This window comes from Saccostrea cucullata, unplaced genomic scaffold (assembly GCF_032062105.1).
Source record: "Saccostrea cucullata isolate Sc308-1 unplaced genomic scaffold, CSIRO_AGI_Scuc_v1 ctg2307, whole genome shotgun sequence".
Taxonomy (NCBI): domain Eukaryota; kingdom Metazoa; phylum Mollusca; class Bivalvia; order Ostreida; family Ostreidae; genus Saccostrea; species Saccostrea cuccullata.
The window spans coordinates 32280-55997 of record NW_026936346.1 but is presented as its reverse complement, the minus strand read 5'-3'; the positions used below and the strand labels follow the sequence as shown (position 1 = coordinate 55997).

Sequence of the window (23718 nt, the reverse complement as noted above, 5' to 3'; positions counted from 1 at the left end):
ACTTGAACCGTCCTCTGATGATTCGGAGGTCCGTGTTTTCTCTGCGCTTGTTTTGTATTGTTTTATGGACTTTGATATTGAATACTGCTGGTAATCTCCATATCCCTCTCACTCCCCCATGGCACTTGATCCAATCTCTGAAGTTTTTGAGGTCCGTATTTGCTTTTATTTGGTTTTGTTTGATGGATTTTTGATCCTGAATACTGTTTGTTATTTCCGTATGATTCATTGTACACCTTCTTTTTTGAATATACATTTTATTGCAAGCTATAAATAGATCTACATGGTATTTCGATTAATTAATGTCAGTGATTCTATTTCAGTAAGTGATTCCAACTATTTGTATAGGTGATATCAACTGCTAATGACGGCTCGAGGAATTTTGAATCATATCCCGTGATTCCATGTACGACGACAGTGATATCATTTATTCGGTCTATGATGGAATTTTAATTAAGCAGACGCTTTAACATTTATGACATCGAAGAAATTTTCAATTTCCCATATTCAATTACATTGTCATGAATTCATATATATATATATATATATATATATATATATATATATATATATATATATATATATATATATATATATATATATATATATATATATATCTTATCAAAGGGTTTAAAAAGTTTATCTACAGTTCTTACACATTGTAGTGTCACTATCTAAAAACACGTGTAAGTAACTTCAACGTATTTGTAAATCCCCGAACAAGGGTCCACTCCGCCTAAGTCTTCCCATCTAGATGGAACTGGGCAGCGAGTTTCATTATCACATTTTTCTGATAACTGGCCCTGTACATCTAATCGGCAGTTAGTATTGGAATTTGTACCAGGACACACAACAGCTTCGGTGCGACCATAATTGGCAGACTCTATTTTTAGTCTTTTGGAGTTCTCACAACGGATTTCTCCGTCATCTGCCTCACAGATTATTATGGTCCTTAGTTCTTGAATATAAAAAAAATGCCATTTTATCATTAATAAAGCTTCAATCTACGATATTGCAATGCAATTCTCGGGTACTTATAGAAAGATTAATAAAACATATACTGACCTGGTTTTTGCGCCTCCTTCAAGTCGGTCTGTAATTTCTTTTTCTCTTCTTCACATTTGTCTATATCTTAAACAGTAAATTTTAATTACATCATGAAAAATTATCTCATATAACTATAGATTCTTAGTTAAATGCGAGGACATAATTGTTGCGTTGTTTCGCGAGACAAAAAGAAAACTGACACCTTCCAGAAAATATGTCTACGAAAGATCCTGCGAGTAAGATGGCCAGACAAAGTGTCTAGTGAAGAAGTCTATCGTAGAACAAAGACAGCTAGAGCAGAGCAAGCGAAATAATAGCCCTCAGGAAGTGAAAATGGATTGGCCATGCACTGAGAATGGATAACACCAGGATATGTACCACTGCATTAATATGGCATCTGGAAGGAAAGAGAAAAGTAGGGCGGTCAAAAACAACTTGGAGAAGGACAACGGAGCAAGAGAGGCTAAAACTTGGGTGGCAAAGTTTGGCATCAGCGAGGGCAGCAGCCATAGACAGAGGCCGGTGGAGGCAGTGTATTAGGGCCTTATGTGCCAGCGGGCACGAAGAGGACAGGTGAGGTGAGGTGAGTTTCGGGAAAAGCATCACACATAAATTTATTTATATGATGCTGAAATATATGTAAATTCTCTCGATCAACCCTCCAATCGCGGATTATTATTCTCGCGTTTTATTGGTAATTATTGGTAGTTGGTTTGTCCATATTGTCTTTTTATATCCACAAAGTGAGAAAAAAACAGGTACCAACTAAATTGGTATTGTTTGATCAAAATCAAGAAAGGAACATTTTGATTTCCTTAAGAGACCGCTTTTTGAAAAGACATCCTGTTTGATCAAAACATGATAGGTATTTTTTTTATGTTTTCCTTTAAGATTGCTACTTTTGTATAAAATTTAATAAAATAAACTACAGCCTAGTAGTGTTAAACCAACATATCTTTCTTTATATGGAAAAAAGTCAGAAAAAATAATCACAGTGAAAGTACATCATCAAAGGTGTCCTGAATATCTCCAAAAGTTACTTCGGTAATCGAGTCTGTTTTTGAAATTTCAACTTCCTCGGTATTTTTTTTACTGTTTTATTTTGTCAATTTTAAAACAAATTACCGGTATTAAAGAACTGTATTTTACAAGCAACACATTCATGAACTATTCAATAAAACATTATTTAATATATGGATATATATATTAACATTTATATTTAAAGAAGTAGCAATATCAGTAAATTTTGTGTTTTAAATAAACACTGCTCTACTGGAATTTTCCTGATGAGTGCTAGACCCTTAAAGAAGTAAATTAATATCTTGCACTTATTCCAATCCGAATTTTATGTATATATTCCCTGTGTTTTGAATGAATGAGAACAAACTCAAGAAAAAGTACACACCAATAAATTTTTCAATCAGAACAACTTTCTTGACCTAGCTTTTAGGCTATTATTGTCCAAAAAAATTAAGAGGCAGTCCACTGAAAATCAGGCAATGAGTGGCACATCGCATGTCATGGATTTTTATTATTTCTTGCATATAGACTTATTAAAGCAAGTGTTTACACATGACAACATCAAAAAAGTTTTAGTGCTCCTCTAGTCCTATTTTTGGTAAGTGCTCAATTTTAAGTGCAAAAAGGTCAACATGGGGGTAAAAAAAAATTACTACGTTTTTATTTTGTTTTATATGTACCAGATACGCAAAACCTGGATGTGTCTATCAATATTATTTATACCATAGACTCTTATCTTTAATTTTAGTAATGAATAAGACTCCAATTTATATTTCTTAAGAAAAAAAATATGTGGTCCAAAATTGAGTTTAGCAAGTAATTTTGTGAATTCATTATCCAATTTTCATTACGTTATAAAACCCAATACATTTCAATGACAGATTTTTTTCTCATGTTATTATGAATACAAAGTACAGCTGTACAAACTTTTGAATCACTCAATAAAATCAGTGGACACCCGTATATTGAGAGAAATAAAAGGAGTCAAATTTACCTATGTTTTACAATTTTTTACAATTAAACCGATCCCGACCGGAATTATATAAAGAAGCAAATACTATAATTGCAATGTTAAATTTGGCTCTTTTGTTGTAATATGGCCAAAAAATTACTTGATTTATTTTTGTACAAGTCTTATGGGTGACAGTTGTCTTTAGTTTTATGACTTTACACATTTTGCATTATTTTCGATCGGGATCGGTTTTATTTCAATCGGGATCGGTTTTTACCGTAAATTTTGAAATATTCTTCAATTTAATTTATCAGAAAAATATGCTTGTTTTTTATTTCTTTTCAGTTAGTCAACTGTTTTTAAAGCATCCTAGCGTTATTATTTATCTTATTTCCAAGTAAAATTTCTCTTTTATTTTCTTACGAATTAAAGACTCAATTTCAATCAGTGGAGAAATTAAACTTGCCTAAATGCAGAACATATTTTAAGTAAGTGTACAGTCTCGACTTTTTTTTACCTGATATCTGTAAAGCCTTTCCCCCTATATCTTCCTCTTTTACAAAATATTATCTTAGTAAGAAAATAATTTCTAACATATATACAATATCATTATTTAATAGCCCATAAATCGCAAGTAAAAAGCCGGGGGGGGGGATCATGACATCGTTATTTTTAAAAACTGGTTTCATGAACGTGAAAACATTTTTGAATTGGCCAACATAGTCACATATTTAACTCCATATTAAATTTGAGTATGTAATTGGTTCAATTGCCAAATAAAAAAAAAATGATAATATTTAGAATAAAATAAAAACCGAAATGTTTCACTAAACCATATTCCGGTTAAGTGCCAAATTATTGTGGGAAGTTCAGCTGTAAATGAACTCCATAAATATATTTTTATAACTTATTTTTCAGTTTTTACAAATATTATGAAGTAAACATCTCAACTTTAATGAATTTAAATGTTGCGTAAATGTAAAACATTCATCATTGATTCCTGCATAATCAGAAGAAAATAAAATCTCTTCACATCCCAATTTTATAAGAAATGTTCATTTTAAACACTTCATAAATTATTTTAACGCATATCCTAGTAAATCCATTAAACAATTAGTTTTCAAACATGCATAAAATTACTAATCAAAACGGGCTTGTTTTAATGCATCTGGCTGAGACGCTGCCCGTGTATAAAATACATTTTGATATAAAAATATTATCTAACATTTAGAATAATGCACTCTGAAGAGTAATTAAACAGAAAAAGATAAATTATTTTTTTTATTCTTTTTTCACAATTTTACGCAAAGAATTTACAAACTTCTCTGGAAAACTTGTGACAATTTCATTGTGACGCAATAGTAGTAAGGTAAATGACGTCACTGATACATCAATGGAAACGTGGATTCGACCTGAATAATAGAGCCAATTTTAATCCAAATTTTACGTTTGGAGGTGAAAATGAATTGTATTTTGAAAATAAATTAGTTATTTTTGTTAAATAATTTTCTTTAGTGTATCGATTCTAAATTTTTCACTAGGATTCCGATAAAAAGGTGTTTAGCATATTTATCGATGCCACGGGAGGTAACTTGCAAAATTTCATAAAACGTCTTTATATTTTGACAGAAAACTATTATCAGAAAAGTGTTTTGCCCACCAATTTTATTTTTGAAACTTAAAGACGAATTATTTCTAGATTTAGTGCAGCATGAATTATACTCCTTTTAAATAAGTATTGGAAATTACAGTTCGTTGTTTCTGACCTAAATTCAATGGTTTATATAGGGGAATTAAAGAACACGAAACGAAAGGATATTTTACTGAATAAGCAATTTTAAAACAAATCTTCGATTACATTATTCCATTTGGACTACATTGATATTGTTTTCAATAAAATTTCAAATATTCGTCACATTCGATGTGCCGCCTATTAATACAACCCTGCCTGATTTTCAGTGGGCTGCCTCTTATCCAGTTAATTTTAATCTGTTTAGCTAAATTATGCTAAATTACACCTCTAGCGACAAGCAGAACTTACAGACTGGAATATAATATTTATCTGTTTATTTCACAGTCAGATCACGATTGATTTTTTTTAATCTCTAAAGGCGTATTGTCAGTGTTCCATTATTTTTAAAAGCAAACCATCTCAATTTTTACATCTTATATTCTGTTTCATCTTTCAACAAACCAGAGCAAATCAAGGGTTCTGCTACTTTCTTTTAAGAGTGCTGTCGTTAATGTCAACAAGGTCAAGGACGAATTATTCTGAAGTATACGTGCACTTACGATATTTGTTGACTAAAACAATATTCGAAGAACTTACACCTGTATTTTATTGATTGTTTGGAAAATTTTAGTGGAATTTAATCGACATTCATCTCGAGTACGTTTCATTCATACATTGCGATATAAAGTACATGTACATGTAAAAAAAATTAACAAATTGTATTGACGCTTTAAAAAGAAATAATATTAAGTATACGTAAATGGAATTATATTGAAAAAAAAATAAACGTTTCATTTTATTCAGAAATTATCGATGTGTAAACTTTTGCCTTTGTTCGTACTTGCAATGTTCACATTAAAGTTGCACTTTTATTCATTTTTTGAGCAAGAAGGCATGAGTTAACTCATCCATGAATTCTGAAAGAAGAACGTTTAATCCTATATCAAATACATGATACAATTGTAGTTACACTTCCTTTCCGAATCAGACTGCAGTGGAAAATTAATATTAATAATGTCAACAGTATCGATAATATTTAATTTACATTAGAATAAGTTTGAGATTCAAGAGAGTAAGTCTGAGTTAGTGAAAGTTATAGATAATATACCTTGACAATTGTCCCCGTCAAAACCAATAGTACAGTTACACGTGTATCCTCTTATCCTGGATTGGTGCGCCACACAAGTCCCACTCTGACAATCATGGTTGTCACATACATCAACTACATAAACAAATATTTAAATTGTTTCTTAAATCTTAAACCAGGTGCTAAATTAGCAGAATTAAAATGTAAATGACACATTTTACCTTGATTAAGGAATGAAATGACGACAAATTTGCAGCATGGAATTGCTTTTCATATAATTATTGGTAATTATTCGTGGCAGGTTTGTCCGAATTGTTTTTTAAAAAACAATCTCGGGAAAAACACGCTTCGACTTCATTTGTTTTGTAGGATCAAAAAAATGATGGGCACTTTATTTTCCTTTAAGATTGCTATTTTTCCATAAACAGTTTTACTCAGCTATGTTATGGAAGGTCGGAGTTCACATTCGTGGTGCACCACTTTGGAAGTTTAATTGTGAAGTCATGAAATTTAACAAGCCAGAAAAATCAAATTAACGACATAATGAAGCGAAAATAACAACATGAATTTATTTATTTTTATCAATTATTTATAAAATCTTGTTAAATTGAAATAATTGATAACAGTACGGTCGAGTAATAGAAGAATGTCTCCAGTCAAATATGACGTCACCAGCCCAGACATGACGAAGCACAGGTAATCCAGAGGACTAGATTCACTAGACTAAATTAATAATTATAAAAGTGCTAAAATAAATATTAAATCATCGTTTTTAACCTAGTCATTAAAACTAAAAAAAAAATTAAATACAAATTTTAAAGAATATGAATTTATCTAGTAGTATTGGAGCTGCACAGGGACAAGGAATGTAAAGAATATCGTTAGAACAATAAGCGTTATCGTGATTTACATCCAAATTACAAGGAAATAAAGTATTTTGTTTGAGCTGAAATAGGAATATTTATTGCTTTATAGTGAATATTTTGAAAAGTGATGGGAGCCGATCCTGGTCTGCATGACATTATATTTATTCATTACAGATTTTAAGCGAAGATGACTTTTTTTTTAGCTATTATAAGCATTTTCGGCAAAATTTTCAGGACTTCCCAAACAACACAGACTAGCTACAAGCACATTTCGGGTAGAGAAAATAAACATTTTCAATGTATATCCTTTTTTTAAAAAAAACAAAACAAAAACACAACCTCATGCCCTTTGACTAAACCCGTTTTCTACATTCAGTATAACAATTCTGTTTTTATACAAGATACGTGTCAAAAAGCCCATGCATCCCATATACTGTATGTGTACAAAATTAGCGTTTTCAAATTTAGCGCAATCCCCAGGTATGTAGTGGTTGGCGTTGTCATGAGTTAGCGCTACACATATAGCGCTAACAATTTGTTGTCTATGCATATAATAATTTTTTTTTTATATATCTTACACCTAATAATTTTTAAACATCGTATTCGATTATTGCTTTTCAATTAGCGCTTCCACCTGGCTGTAAATATTTATTGTGCGGTCGAAGTTTGGGTGTTGAGCAATTTATTACAATTTACTAGTAATTAAGAAAAATTACCGGGAGCTTAAGATTCTCTAGTCCAGGAGGATCAATGATGTGTAATTATGTCAGGGTAGTATTGTTTAAATATAATACCGCACGTGCAATGTACATTGTCGGGGTTTACCAAAAGACAATATGCAGGTCGACTCAGTTGAACTAAATGGCCCAGGAGACAGGTACCAATTACCCATTTTAAATTTAAATTGTTGCTCAAAATTACGGCGAAAAAATCACACTAATCACACGAGACATGGAGTTTTTTTTTTTGCATACAAAATGATACATTTATATAAAGGTATTGAATAAATTGGGCTTGGTGTTCAAGTCCTGAAAAATGGTAGATCGAAGCAAATAAATGAAAAATCATATCGTATTCATTTATTAACGGTAATCATGAATCAGCAAATTGCTGTTTGTGAGAAAGCCGCTAAAATATCAACCCAGCTTGTTTTAGCACACATACAGTAACTGGTACTGCGCACTGCCCAGCCTTATTTATTATGGATAGCTATATTACATTTTTTACAGTTATTCAGTCGCTTTGTTACAACATATTAAAACGGTGCTAAGGTCACATTTTTCATATCGGTCCGAAACACAGCTGAGTATAAATCAATTTTAAACAAAGAAAAGTCTTAAATAGCTTTTTGCACAAATGCGTATAATTGATAAAAGAAGGATAAGGATACAAAATAGAAGCAGAGCCAGCACGGGCCTCCGAAAATCTCATTGTCTAGATATTTGAAACAACCGTTGCAGAGCAATGAGGGGGATTCCTCATTTAATTTTTTCTGGTCTTTAGTTATACGAATGATATTTTTTTTTCAAATTGTACCCCACCGTAACACAAGTAAAATATAAGGGTGATCGTATAATTTGGAAGCACCTTTTCTAACAAAGAAAACATCACTTAACTTTCTCGTCGCAAACCAAATGATAGTCTATTTACAGCTATTTCTCAGAAACCATTCTAATAAAACCATACTCGTAGAATAGAAATTAAAAACAGTAAAGTAAATCATCGTGGGAGTATGTAATACTACAAAGGATGCTACATGAATGAGCTTTCTCTTTAAACTGCAACTCCTTTGGTGATTTTTTTTTACTGTTTTATTATCCCGATAAAAATTAGTCAGCGTAAGCGTAAATGAAACTCTATGACATTGCTATGAATTTTGCTGTACGCTAAAGTAATTTAGAGTATTCAGAGAGTTCTTTTTAGGGTCAAAATGCAGTGGAAAGTTAATTATGTCAACAGTTCAGCATCTTTAATTGGTTCTAGAACAACTTTGAGGTTCATAAAAGTAAGCTTCTGGCTTGTTGCGATGAAGGTTAAACACAATTTTCCTTGACAATCTTCCCAGACAAAGCCAGTGGTTTTAGAGTTTCATGGGCATGTGACATAAAGTCGGTAACGTAATAACTAGGGGCGATATTGTTCATGTACCAAATTTATGTCATATTCTAATGAATCTCTAAGTATATTTTATTACGTGGACCCTGAGGTCCACGCAGTAAATATATAAACGAGGTTTAACCGGATGTCATAGTCAAAAATTTAGACAACTTGTCCGTAGAATAATTAGGCCTTTTCAAATTAGAATATGCTAATCCAGGCAAATCTCGCTCTCATTGGCGGATGCATATGTCTCTATAATACATAATTTTATTTTACGAACAAACTAAGAATTTATTCTATGGCACAAACATCTTTAAGAATGAACTTGCAGTAAGTAGATACTCGTAACATAACAACTTGAAAAAAAAATCATTCAACGACTAGTTTTAGGTTTTAAAAGATTGAACAAGTCTTTAACTATTGTTTTATATCTTCTTACCTGTCCATAATTTGTTAAACATATTGAAGAGAAGTTGCCCAGAATGTTAAAAGCTTTTAGATTTTTATGTGATATCAAGAAAAAGAGGCTGATTCCTCAATAAGGGTCTCAGAAGGGCCAAAATTCTTTATCCATATTTCTTTAATGAACAAGATTTTTAAATACATTTCTGAGACAAGGATCTAAACAATCTGCAACAAATAATAGTGAAATTATATATGTGAAATTAGTTGCCAAAATGCTAAATCTTTGATTCTTTCTACCTCCAAAGGCAGAAATATTTTGATAAGTAGTTTTGAGAATAAAGATGTTCAGAATCGTATTCCAAACAATATACAACAATTGCAAAACGGTCCAATTCAGAACTTAAAGGGCTGGCCATTTATTTATTTCTATTCTATATTGCTCAAGAATGAAAAGAAAAAAAAAATCTTTAAAATCAAACGCCTTTTATTTAATTGAAAAGAGGCAGACCCATCAAATAAAGGGGCCTCGAGGGGCCAAAACTTTCTCATCTATACCTCTTCACTATCAATGTCTTGTTATAAATTACTGAAGCAAGAATATTTATCTTAACACTTTGCAACAACATATAAAAAAATTATTATAATATGTTACGTAATTAGGGTCAATAACGTTACAAAATGCTAAATCTTTGATTCTTTATATCTCCAAATAATTTGATCAGCAGTATTAAATAAAAAATATTTTGATTCAAGTTTTAAACATTTAACAACCATTCAATTTCTTGCAAAACGGCCCCATTTAGAATTTGAAGGTCTGGCCCTTTTATATTTCTATTCTGCATTGCTCAAAAACGAAAAGAAATTTGGGATTAGTTGCCGCACAAAAACTCTTTAGAATCACGAGCCTTTTCGTTTGATATAAAGGAAAAGGGTCTGTCCCCTGAATTAAGGGGCCTAGAGGGACAAAAAAAATAATCTATAATTGTTTTTATGTTTTGTTATAAATTAATGAAGCAAAAATATTTATCTTAACAATCTGCAATAATATATTGTAAAATCATGATCATATGTTACGCATTTAGGGGCAATAAGAGGCCAAAATGTTATTTATTTGAGTCTTTATACCTCCAAAGAGATAAATATTTTGATGAGCAGTATTGAATAAAAGAGGTTCATATCGTATCCTTATCAATTTAACACCATTCAATTTTTGCAAAACGGTCTTTTTAGGGACTTGAAAGGCTGGCTCCTCTATATTTCTTTGCAGCATTGCTCGAAATCGGGAAAAAAAATTTCTGAATAGTTCAAACCTTGAGGTTTATTATTTGATATGAAGATAAATGGTCTGATCCCTAAAATTAGGGGAACAGATGGGACAAAAAACTTTCATCTATAGCGACATGTATTTTATAATGTTATTTAAATCAAACGAAGGGGGGAAGTCTTCATATCATCATGTTTAAACAAAGATCATAATCAAAATCGTATCTCATTTAATCGAAAAATCGGACGTAAGACCTACTCGTTGATCGCAACGAGATCTTTTCTAGTTTTTATTCCTACATAGTCTGTTTTTGCCCATATACTCGTATATTGCATTTCTTTCCGGTTTCTCCATTGCTTATATCCACACATGCTCTCCGCTAAAAATAGCACCATGAGACTTTTTTAAACGGGATATTATACTTTAAAACTAAGACTACTATTTGCTCCTATGTACAATTTATTAGAAAGATAATTTAAAAACATACAGAGCATGGGAAATTGATTAAACACAAAGAATATTAATCTTTGACAGGGTTATTCTTTTTCTTGGAAACTTGAATTAAATTCTTGTCGATTATAGTCTTGTTAATACTTGTTATTTAGTCTTTTGAAAAGGCATGCAATGCGCATGGCAGTCGTAGTATAAACAAAAACAACTACTCAAGTCATTACAAAGTAGATGTCAGCGCTTAAATGCAATATAAATTTCATCATGGTGGCCGATGAGTTGAACCATGGCGCAGCTCGTTTAATCGTGGCATATAAACATTTGACGGGCGCCATGGTAAAACCCCTTGCGGAAAACCCTGGAATTAAATTAAAATTCCAATTGATTTTTGAATCGAAAGAACAAAATATCATTTCAACATTTCAAAGTAAACGAAATGAAAATCTATTTACCACTATTTTTATGAAATCATTCTCATAAAAAAACATCTTATTTATATGAAAAAAAATCATTAGAAATTAAAAACAGTGAACTTAATTCATCAAAGGACCTGTAGTACTAAAAAGGTTGCTTTGGTAATTGAGCCTGATCCTTAAACTACAACTTCTTCCTTTTTTTTTTTTACTGTTTTCTTATGCCGATAAAAATTGAGCAGTGTAGGCGTAAAAAACTATATTGTACATGTACGATATCTATGAGCTGCGCAATGAAATATAGATTACCTAGATTATTTTGGAAATAGACAAGGCTATACAGTGAATTTTGTTCTTCTGCTATTTTTCATGATGTGCGCTAAAGTAATTCAGAGTATGTTTACATACAACATTTGTTTTCAACAATAATTAAATCCATAATACAACACTTTCTTTCCGAGTCTGACTGCAGTGATAAATTGAAAATGTCAGCAGTAACAAAATATTTAATTAATTCTAAAAGAAGTTTGAAGTACATGAAAGTAATCTTAAGACTTGTTGCAATTTTAAAATTATAGATAATATACCTTGACAATTGTCCCCGACAAAGCCGTTGCTACAGTTACACGTGTATCCTCTTATCCTGTGTTGGTCCGCCATACACGTCCCATTCTGGCAATCATGGTTGTCACATACAGCAACTATGTGAACAAATATTTAAATTTTATTATACAGCTAATAAATAGTCTCTAATGAAATACTACCAAAAATCTAGAGAATTTTAACGTTCAATATCTTGACGTTTTATTGAACGCTAACTTTGTATTACGAATATGAGTATGCCCGAAACATTCCGAATACGAGCATTCAATATCGAACGCCCCGTTGTAAACCATAAAACTCGTCTGGTCAAATTCTCAGAGATAAATTAAAGAAAGGAAGTGGCATCTAGGTAAGATTTGTTTATTTTTCACACAAAAATGAAATTATTTATTAAAATATAGTACGTATTAGACCCATTAAAACCTAAATAAGCAAATCATATCGCTTGGTGGGGTCATCGGAATGATGCGATATTGAACGCTAACAGGACAGACGTTAATTTGAATACCGATACTAAAAAAATCAACAATTTGAGGGTTTTGTTAGCAGGGATAATTATTATAAATTATTTGGAAATGTTTTAGCTATATAATAAAATAGTTATTGAACTTATATTGGTGAATATTGGCACTCGTTGGCTGTTCAAATGCACTCGCAAGCTCGTGCATTTGAACAGCCAACTCGTGTCAATATCCACCAATATAAGTTCAATAACCCTATAATATACATTTCATTCATGGTCCTCAAACAGCATGAAAAGAAATTAAAGTAGAATAGAGTTGCAACATTATTGATGACCTAAAATGACCAGAAAGTACCATTTTAGAAATAAGATACCTTTTTTTAGAATTTCATAGACATGTGACATGAAGTCGATAACGTAATAACTAGGGGGCGATATGGAAGATTTGATCATGTACCGACTTTATGTCATGCCATAATGAATCTAAAAAACATTTTATTTCTTATCTTTATCATGTTTAATTTTTATTTAGCTTTTTTTTCATTTATGTATCGATTTCCCATACTTTTGAAGCAACGAATAATGATCATATGCCACAAAATATAGTTTGGTAGATTAATATGTACATGAGAGAAACATGTACATGATCTACATAAGACAATATCAGATGCAAATATTTAAGAAATGAACGTTATTCAGTGAACATGGCGCTATAAATAGCAATTGCTCTGCTGGCAAATTTCATGATGCGTGCTAGCACATCATGGAAAGTATGCCAGCAGAGCTATTGCTATTCGTAATGTCATGTTCACTGAATAGTCGTTGTTTATAACTTATAATTGCACTCTTTGATGTTGTCAAGAAAATCAGAGGATCTCCTGGCTTACCTAAGGTTGCGGCTTGTTGTCTTCAGTGAATAAAAACTCACAGCCATAAAATCAGTATACCTGATCAGTGTACTTTTTTTCTCTAATAAATCACAAACAATTCATAAAGATTTTGCCTTTTAAACACAATTATCTGGATACAAGCTGCGCTGTCGTCACATTATCTAAGTTTTGTTTTGATGCAGTTGTGACGTCATCGATCAACGTTATTGAATCCCTATGACAAAAATCAATAATTTAACACTATGATGAAAAAAGACAAAGCTTTAATAAAAATTATAACTCCAGAATGCTTTATATGATTTTTCTTATATTTATTTTTATGTAACAGGGTTGATGGTAATAATGAAAACGCCTGTCAGGGTCCGTACTGTTTATTAATTGTAGTGAAAATAAATTACATCTAATTTTGCCATGAAATGAATAATTACAATATTGAGTAAAATCATAAAATCATTAATGCACAAACTAATATTATACACAATGCTGCATAAAGGGAGGTAATTCTTACTTTCATTACACATCTTGACATATGATATAATACTCCCTTAGAATTTACACTTTGTGCATATAATTAAAATGCTTTACAACAAAATATATATTACTATTAAAGCTATAATATCTTCATATACATTATATACCTTTTACTTATAAACAATAAATCATAAAAACAATAGTATACCATTCTGAGGGAATGAGCAAGGTTCCGTGGTTTATCATTCAGTATATGGCTGGGAGTCTAGATGATAACTATAAATTATCATAAACCTTATATAATTCTCTGATCATAAAACATATGTTCATATTATCTAGATCATAAAATACCCTAACTTTACTGCTAATAACTAAGTAAAAATCTTACTTCCAAAATCTCTCTAACTGTGTAAAAGTGCTATGGAAATTGATATTGCAAGAATTACAGATTTGACATTTAATGATCTATTTATTAAAGATATGTTAAAGTTAGTAAATAAATATTAGCTTACCAGAAGATGAAGAAAGTCTCAGTCAGAATGTCAAATTTGTCATGAACAAAATCAATGGAACCTCTCTACAAACAATCTGGACAAAGAGTGACCAGAAAAACCAAGAACCTTTGGAGGGAATTTGACAAACCAATAAAACACAAGAGCACAAAAACTAAAACCCAATAGAAACAAATGACTTATAGAACTTATGGCCAAGACCTTAATTATAACCCTAAGGCAATAACAGGGTAGCACTGTAAGTTACACCTGAATGACTATACACTTATCTAATAAGCTGAAATAAAAATATATATAAATAGAATACAAAATAATTTGATATTTATTAATTAATTAGAAATTAATTAATAAATCATCACTATTACATTTAGGGAATTTTCAAAGGAAACCAAAACATTTTGGGGCATTTGGTAAAATCAGGGGGGTTTTTTTGTCTGTGAGATTTCTAGAATAGCTGTATATTTAACAATTGCATAAAAAAATAATGCATTTTACTCGAATGCATCATATCTATCTAGAAAAAAAGGGTATGACCAAACTATCATACATTTCTAAGGGTATTATTCCTACTATGCATTTCATTTTTTGATGAGTATATTATCTCGATGCCTGAGATAGATCAGAATCACTGTGGTTCTGGGGTGGACTCAAGGAAACAGACCTGGGTCTCAAATGGAAGAAGGCAATCATGCCTCATTTTATAAATGTCTTGGTAACTTGGTTATTAATTGATGACATTCTTGTCTCCCCACAAAATAAACTCTTTTCAAATTAATGAAGACTTGTTTTTTTTTTTAATTTTTGTCCTTGCGTTGTGAGCAAGAAATCAGATAAAAGTACAGCCCTTGAACCAAGTACTTCTAACATGGAGATTTGTATTCATACACAGGAAACTTTCACGTAACCGACTTTATTTCATGGAAAACTAAATTTCCTGTTATAGTATTCTCATTTAAAGAAAGACAATGCCCAGCAGGCATTTGAACGGTGATTCAACGTTGTATTTACTTTGCACTCCAACTTTGAATCAACGTTGAATTGTGGTTGCATAATGATATGAAAATTGACGTAACCTTGGAACGTTGTTTAACGTGCAGATATCGACATTGAAAAAGAAAATTATTACGTTGACTTTTGATTGAAATTTTCAATTGTTCAAACGTTGATATTTGGTTGAAATCACGCTGAATTTATATTAAGGTTTGTATTATAAACAAAAACACTTCAAATGCTGATTAAAGGATTTTTTATTTATTTGTAAGTTGAAGTTCAGAGTAGTGGAGTGTGCTTATATAGATCACGATTCAAATTTCGCGCCAATGACGTCATCAACCTTTCGACCAATCAGAAGGCAGCATTTGAATTTTGGTCACGGGACCCTTTAGGCGGGAAAATCAGATTTTTAAATCATCTATGTTTATGGGGGCCCAGGGTCAAATTTAAAAAAAAGTGTCCCGAAGGATAGGGTTCTACCTATCAAATGAAAGGTCTGGACGAGGAGAGGTCATCCCGGAGGTGGTCCGGGGTCATTTAGTGCCAAATCAAAAATTTACTTAAAAAGTAGCGTGTGACATATCAAACGGAAGATCTCGACGAGGAGAGGTCATCCCGGGGGTGGTCCGGGGTCATTAAGTGCAAAATCAAAAATTATCAAGAGGGTATCCTGTGACATATCAAATAGAAGGTCTCAACGCGTAGAGTTCAGCCCGGGGGTGGTCAGGGGTCATCAAGTGTAAAATAAAAAGTTACCCAAAGGGTATCTGTGACCTATCAAATGGAAGGTCTCGACGAGTACAGTTCAGCCCGGGGTTGTTCTGGGGTCATCGAGCCATATCATCAGCATTTATCAAAGAATTAAACTTCTTTGGCCAATGCAGCCATTTCACAAAATATTGCTTGTTTGGTCCTCTTCCACGGGTCTTGAGGATCTTTTCAATCTTAAACGTATCCTCGTCTCTAACATCCACTTTTTGGAGTTCCGGTTGATAGAATGTGCCAGTAATGGCTTCGTCATTGTAGTCCTTGAGTTTGTACACTGGAATGCCGTTCCTCAGGAAACGTCGAAACACGATGAAAATTTCACCAGACCACTTTTGATCGTATTCCCTGTCAAAAATGGATGATATTTTCGAAATGCGGACTTTATCACCCACTTTGTACTTGTAGGGCCGCTTTGATTGTTTGCGTGGGATCTCCTCTCGAGACAGGAATGTTGATACGCGCACTTCTTTTTCGTTGTTTGGTCTAACCAGTGCAGGTTCAGTGTCAATGGTGCGGTGGTACATCTTGTTGTAACTCCGAGCGAATTTCTGAAGACGATCAATGTATCGTTGGGATTGTTTGAATGTCATGTAACGATACATCTTAGTTTTGATCGTCTTGATGGCTCCCTCTGCATAGTTGGCTTTCACTTCGGTGTTTTGAGAATAAAAATGTTCGATGTTGTGATCCTTTAATACATCATTGAAGGCTTTTGATCGGAATTCTTGTCCTTTGTCCGTGCGAAGCTTCGTAGGTTGCCTCCCCTCACGCAATACGTCTTCGAAGGCCCGGGCTGTCGTTGGCCCTTTCTTATCCTTTAAAGGTCGCATCCACAGGTACTTGGAGAAGATATCGATGACCAAGAGTACGAACTGCACACCCTCATTTTCTGTGCTAAATCTGGTCATGTCCATGAGATCAGCGTCCCATTGATCATCAAGGCCAGCGACGACTACTTGATTGCGACGATAATGTCGTCTCACGGGTTGCTGAAGACTGTAGGGTTCTTGTCACTGTAACCATTTGCGTACCTTGTACTTGCTGATATCATATTTCCCCTCTTTTTGAACGTATCTGAATAATTTATCCACTCCGGTAAAACTACCAGCTGTGGATGGATCGTAATACACTTGCTTGAGATAATCCTCCCATTACACGTTTCTTCTGGCACGGATAACGTTAAAATGAAACTTCAATGTACCCCAATCCCTTATATAATACCTAATCACGTGACTTATAATGACATAAATGACAATGCTGTTTTTTTTCACTGTTTATTCAAGTAAATGCAACAATATACAATCGATAGTCAATTATTCAAACAATAAATGGGAATAGACTCAAAATGTAATTTAGACTTCTTAGGATTCATCTTCTTCCATCTCGCTATCGTCATCCTCTCTCTCTCTTGGTCTTCGCTTTCGGTAGCATCGTCGATCTCCATATCACTCTCAGGATCCCACATTTCTTCAAGGACAGGACGATTCTTATTCAAAGCCATTCTGATGGCTCTGCGTTCGTCATAGCCTTCGGACAGGAAATCTTTAACATCATCCATGACTTTGGTGTGAATGGATCCGTTTTGTAACTGAAATATGTACAGGATGAGTTGTCCATACTTTTCAGAGAATTTCTTCAGGTCTTTTGAGTTCATTTTTTCCTCCGTTTGAACTCTGGCGTCTTCTCTTGATAGACCTTCCTTTATGTATTTATCATATTTCAGGTCCCATAGTTTTTCGTTGTCTTCTTTTGCCCTTTCCATGAGAAAGTTAAAGACTTCGTGTTCGTCATCATTTTCCTTCTCTGGTTTGAAAGGGGAGGCATTTGCCTCATCCATCTCCATAGGGGCAATATCTTTTTTCTTTGTCCGTTTTCGGGACACCATCTTTTCACATGTCTTTGAAGGTCGTGGACGTTTTCAAAGACCAGACCACAATCGTCACAGGAAGGCATATCTTCTGTAGGTATGACGTGTTGAAAATCCGACCTAATGGATTGGTCCGTTGAAGGAACCGATGCGTGGTACGTCCGATCGGTTGGAATATCAATCAGAGAATGAGGGAAATTCTCTGCTTTCGGTTGTTTAATAGGATTCAAGACATCAATGGATTGGAAGGTTGGAGGAACCGGTCTGTGGTACGTCCGCTTGGTAGGAATAGCTGCCGGAGAATGAGGAGAATTCTCTGCTTCGTGCTGTTTTATAGGATTCAAGACGTCAGTGCGCATGCACAGATTTTCGGGTGTAGTGGGCTTCAAATCCACCAACAGGTATCCATAAGGCTTGGAGGTAGCGTCTTTAAAATATCTCAGCAGGTGTTGAGGATTTTCGGGATACATCTGTCGAGCCAAGGTCATGACTTGCTGTCTGTCCACAGGATTGTTAAACAGGACCAGGTAGTGACAATTTCGTCTTTGGGTGGGATCTTTGTTATAGTACAGATTTTGATTGATAGCCACGACCGATAGATTTCTGTGATGACTTCCCTCCGTAAACAACTCGTTGACTCTTGAATCTTTGGCCGCCGTCGACATGAGATCGTCTAAAATGACGAGATTCCTCGTTCCGGGATGAACGAAAGAATCTTGCTCCAGGTCTAATGGGATGCTCTGTATGAATTCGACCAAGGGATACACGGTGGTTTTGATGATGTCATACAGGGGTTGCCATCGCTTATAGAGCCACAAGATTCTTTCTGGTGGAGGGGAAATCTTGCTCATACAATGTTGCAACAACGTTTTCACGAAATACGTCTTACCCGAGGAGGTTGGTCCCGATACATTAGCCGTAAAAGGATGTTGAAACATAATCTCCTGCTGCTGCTGCTTGTGTTGCTGCTGCTGGTGTTGCTGCTGCTGGTGTTGCTGCTAGGTTGTTGCTGCTGCTGTTGTTGCTGCTGCTGCTGCTGTTGCTGCTGCTGCTGCTGTTTTTGTTGTTGCTGCTGCTGCTGCTGCTGCTGTTGCTGCTGCTGTTGTTGTTGCTGCTGCTGTTGCTGTTGTTGTTGTTGACATTCCGTGTGTTTGTGTTTAACATGACGAATCAGGTCGTGACGCCAGACGTAAGCCTTTGAGCAATGTTGGCAAGTATACATGTTGATCCTTTGGAGTCCTTTCGCTAAATGACATACATGAACGGTAAATCCCCTTTTATAGACGAAATCTCGTCGGTGATTGGCTCATTACACTTTACAACCAGATCAAACTTTCCGGTAACTTGGGATTCCGGAATGAAAGGTAACCGGAAACTTATGAGCTCCATATATTAAGGATCCGGAATCGTATGGATCCGGAAGCCCAAGGTTCCGCGGCGGGCACCCCCGGGAACCTATGTCTTTGTCTTTTGTTTTATTCTTGTTGTCACAGGGTGTGAACGATCGATTGATTGTTTAACTCCCTTTCGATAATTTTTCATTGTCTGCCGATGAAGGGCTTCAAATCTGGACCTATGCTCGGCACTCAGGGCCATTGAGCAGTGAGGGATCTTTATCGTGCCAACGCCTACCGTGACACGAGACCTACGTTTTTAAGGTCATATCCGAAAGACTCGTGACCTTCACATCTAGTGCCGAGCGCTTAGCGAAGGAACAGTCACTACCTATGTTAACGTCTTAGGTATGACGCGGCGCCGCGATCGAGAATCGAACCCGGGCCTCTCGATCACGAGGCGAACGCTCTACCATTAGGCTACCGTGACCGGTCGACGAAGACTCTATGAAAAGTCATGATCGTCGCTATCTTCACCTTTTTCCTACCCAAAGATACTTCTCATTTAAAGACAGAAAATGTTTTCATCATTTTAATAAAAATAATAATTCAAAAATACATAACTGTGTGTTATCAATACATCGAGATAGAAGGACATAATAGCATTGTATGATACAAGAGATCATAACATATTCACATTACAGTTTCTAAGTACAAAGTAAGTTATCTGTGATACATTAAAATATACCTGTATATTACCAATACATCGAGATAGAAGGATTATCACCATAGCATTGTTCAATACAAGAAATCATAATATCACAAATAACAGTTTCTGAGTACAAAGTAAGTTATCCATGATACATTCAAATATACCTGTATATTACCAATACATCTAGATAAAAGGATTATTATAATAGCATTGTTCGATACAAGAAATCATAACATCACAAATTACAGTTTCTGAATACAAAGCAAGTTATCCATGATACATTCAAATATACCTGTGTATTACCAATACATCGAGATAAAAGGACTATCATAATAACATTGTTCAATACAAGAAATCATAACATACACACATTACAGTTTCTGAGTACAAAAGTATCTATGATACATTCAAATATAAGTGTGTATTACCAATACATCGAGATAGAAGGACTATCATAATAGCATTTTTTGATACAAGAAATCATAACATACACACATTACAGTTTCTGAATACAAAGTAAACTATCTATGATACATTCGAAAATCCATACGGTACCGATATCAATCCACTTTGCAAGACTCTTTTGTCAAAAACAAGTTTGTAGTCTTTATTCTCCTTTCTGGTGATGATTTCTGTGGTTTTGGAATCTCGGGCAATTTTGTAATCGTTCCGGACCGTAACGACAGATGCTTCGTTGGAAGTAATCATATTTTTTATGGTATCAAAGTTGATCTCCAAACTGTTCTTGTAATTCAATGTGATGCCTTTAACTTTACAACAGGTACTTATCTTCCCATCTTGGTCTTGGGCGGTATACGCATAATTTTTCGGTCCACCGGTGACAAAGGAAAGAATTTTCCTACCGGGGGTCTCGTCTGTCATGTCCCCCAAGTAATCACCCAGAGGCGGCGACCATTCCTCCCTCCGTGCGGTGAAGATGATCGAATCGGTGTCAGCATATAAAGTCCGGTTGCCTATTTTTCCAGATAGGAGTATAATTTTAAACGGGCATGTGCCGTAGTATACGCTGCGATGACGACATTGGTTCGACCGCTGGTCTCTACAAAATCGTCGTCTAAGACCCACTGGAGTCGTACCATTTCCTCGGACACATAGCTGACGTCTTTGACCTGTTGTTGATTGCTAGTCAACATATCAAAATATTCGCAGGGATCGGTCACTTATGTTGTTTTGGCATGTTTTCTCGCTGACCAAATTTACCCCAAAAACTATTGAGCATCAGTTTTGCCAGCGCTCTGAGACCTGGGTTCGATACGATGTTATGATATTCGAGACGAATTCCTTCCCTTTGGTGGTATTCCTCTATGTACTTGTGTCTATCTTCTTCCGTTTGACACCATTTTGGCCAACCGGATGCCTCTTGCTTCATTTTGAGAAATGTATTGACATAGTCGGTGAATGCCCCGCCCGATTTTGTTTGTGGATCGTACTGTGATATCCGATCGAAATGCCACACTTCGAAAAACTTATCCACCACGTAACCCTTTTCTACGGCTTTTTTGACTTCGTCGGTGACCCAGGTTCCAGTAATCATTCTTTCCCGATCCTTGTGCTCACAGGTCTGTATTTGTTTCTCCATGCACGTTCGACAGAGGCCAAACAGGAGCTTATTGTTGATTTTCGATGGAAGGACTGGCATGTATAGATGCTTTGGGGGAAGGATGCGGCATTTGATGAGTCCTTCGTAGTTTTGAAGCGGGTCAAAATTTTCGGTCACGATCTGGGGACGTCCCAATGGAATCTTGCCCGTTTTATTGATGAAGGGATAAAGAGAAGTCACATCAAAGTATTTGATACTGGTGTCTTCATCTGCCTTGGCATGCAGTTTAAAGGCTTCGGTTCTACCGCCGAAAAAAGCATCTCGAGGTTGTAAGGGCGAGATTAATTCTAGGTGCTCTATAAAAGACTTCATTTCGTCTGTGGACTCTACGGCCCGATCAAAACCAGACTCCCACATCTGCAGATAAGTATATCCCAAAGATTCCAAGTACTTTCTCTTTTCCAAGGTTCTCTGATAGAGATCTACCATGATCATTCCCACGACTTTATTGAGGGTGTTGGCAGAGTAGCATTTAGGGTTACCATGCCAAAAATCACCATGGAATTCCATCACTATCTTTTGATTTTCAATTTCATAGTATCCGTCGACTTTGTACGGTCCAATCATCTTCTCTCCCACATTGCCTGCATGCTGGATCACTACGTTTGTTAGATAAGCATGGTATTTTATCCACTGCATGGCTTTGACGGACTGTTTGTCTATCGGTCGATACCCTTGTGGCGGTATGATACCTATAGATTTTTCCTCTAAGAACAATTTCCGAAACACCAAGTTGCAGGCAGAAGCAATCGTAATACAGTGAGCAAAGGGATCAATACCTTCCTCACCATTTCTGGATGTCATCTGCATGAAAATTTCTCTACATTGCAGACATCCTCGTCTCAAAATATCCACATCCGATTGGCAATATTTGGTCATCTCTTTTTTGAAATGGAAAGTGTCATTCTTGTGTTTGTCATACCACAACATGAGCTTTTGACGATCGTCTGGCATCATACTTTCCGGATTATAGTAATTTATATCAGGAGACGATCAAGGATGATGTGCTGATTTTCGCGTTTGTTGAAGAGATGAGGAAAGTACCCTTTGGCCAATTCGGAAAGATTGAAAGCCTTTGGGATTTTAGAGAGAGCCATTGGAATGAAATTCATAGAGTCAATGAATGTCATCTTCAGGTGAGGCACCTTTATGCTCATGAATTTCGATCCATTCATGATAACCTCCGGCAAGATGGTATTCTTGTACATATAGCTAACGATAGGATAGCTATCGTACCCTCGAAAGTTATGACAGAAAATACACGATTCTTCGTTTTCCTCTGAAAACAACCATTTGCAGAAATCGTCACGTGTATAAGGACCTTCAAATATTCGCTCTTTGTACTGACATATGTCACAGAAGCTTTGTTGGTCGATCTCATCTTCGTCAATGCATTCTTCGCACACCTTATGTACGACACATAGATTGGGAACGTGTCGGAAGGAACCACAGGATGGTTTGTAACAATTTTTGCAAACTGTCATCTTCTTCGGAATGTATCCTTGTTTGCAGGGATTTGTATGACAGTCAGATTGGTTGCAATTTCCACATACGATTTGCTGTTGAGGTTGGTAGCCCTCGCTGCAATGAATCATCTCGTCTTGCGTGCATTCAAAGTCAAAGAAGATCCATTTTTTCACATCGTCTTCTTCATCGACTCTTTTCTTTCGTTTTCTTTTTAACAGCTTGGCTGCTTCCTCCTCTGCCATGGTTTTCATATAACACACGTGATCTTTGGGCATAAACATTTTACAAGTGTCACAGTATTTGTTTCCGCACACGTGAGGTTGACTCGATTTGTTTTCGTTTACTGTGATGGAGCACTGACGGCAACGATAGTATGTTTGACAGGTAGAGTTGCCTTGGGAAGACATTTCAGCGTGAAGTTGGTAACAGGTTGTGTTCTTGAAATGGCGATTGCACGTAGAACAATACTGCCAGTCTTCTGATTGGTCCACATGGCATTTGTGGCATAGATAGCATGGCTCATTACAGATATGCTTTTCTTTGTTGCTGTATCCTTTCTGGCATTTTTCACAGAAATAACTTCTGTTCAAGAACCCCGGCATGGTGGTGATGACATCGAGATGGCTGTCATGAAGATACAGATATATCTTTTTATCGGCTTCCGGTCCTTGGTACACGATG

At 35.0% G+C, this 23718-nt stretch overlaps 1 protein-coding gene across 1 annotated transcript in view; it reads right to left on the bottom strand.

The window, feature by feature from the left end:
• Positions 1-674: 674 nt before the first annotated feature.
• The window catches only part of LOC134245378 (L-rhamnose-binding lectin CSL3-like), a 33457-nt gene continuing 10413 nt past the window's right edge, over positions 675-23718 (bottom strand). The window contains exons 3-6 of the mRNA XM_062727667.1: positions 11924-12037; positions 5860-5973; positions 1066-1131; positions 675-958 (exon numbers count right to left, since the gene is read on the bottom strand). Of these exons, the coding sequence (XP_062583651.1) occupies positions 675-958; positions 1066-1131; positions 5860-5973; positions 11924-11996 (537 nt within the window). The 5' untranslated portion in view covers positions 11997-12037. The remainder of the gene's footprint in view (positions 959-1065; positions 1132-5859; positions 5974-11923; positions 12038-23718) is intronic.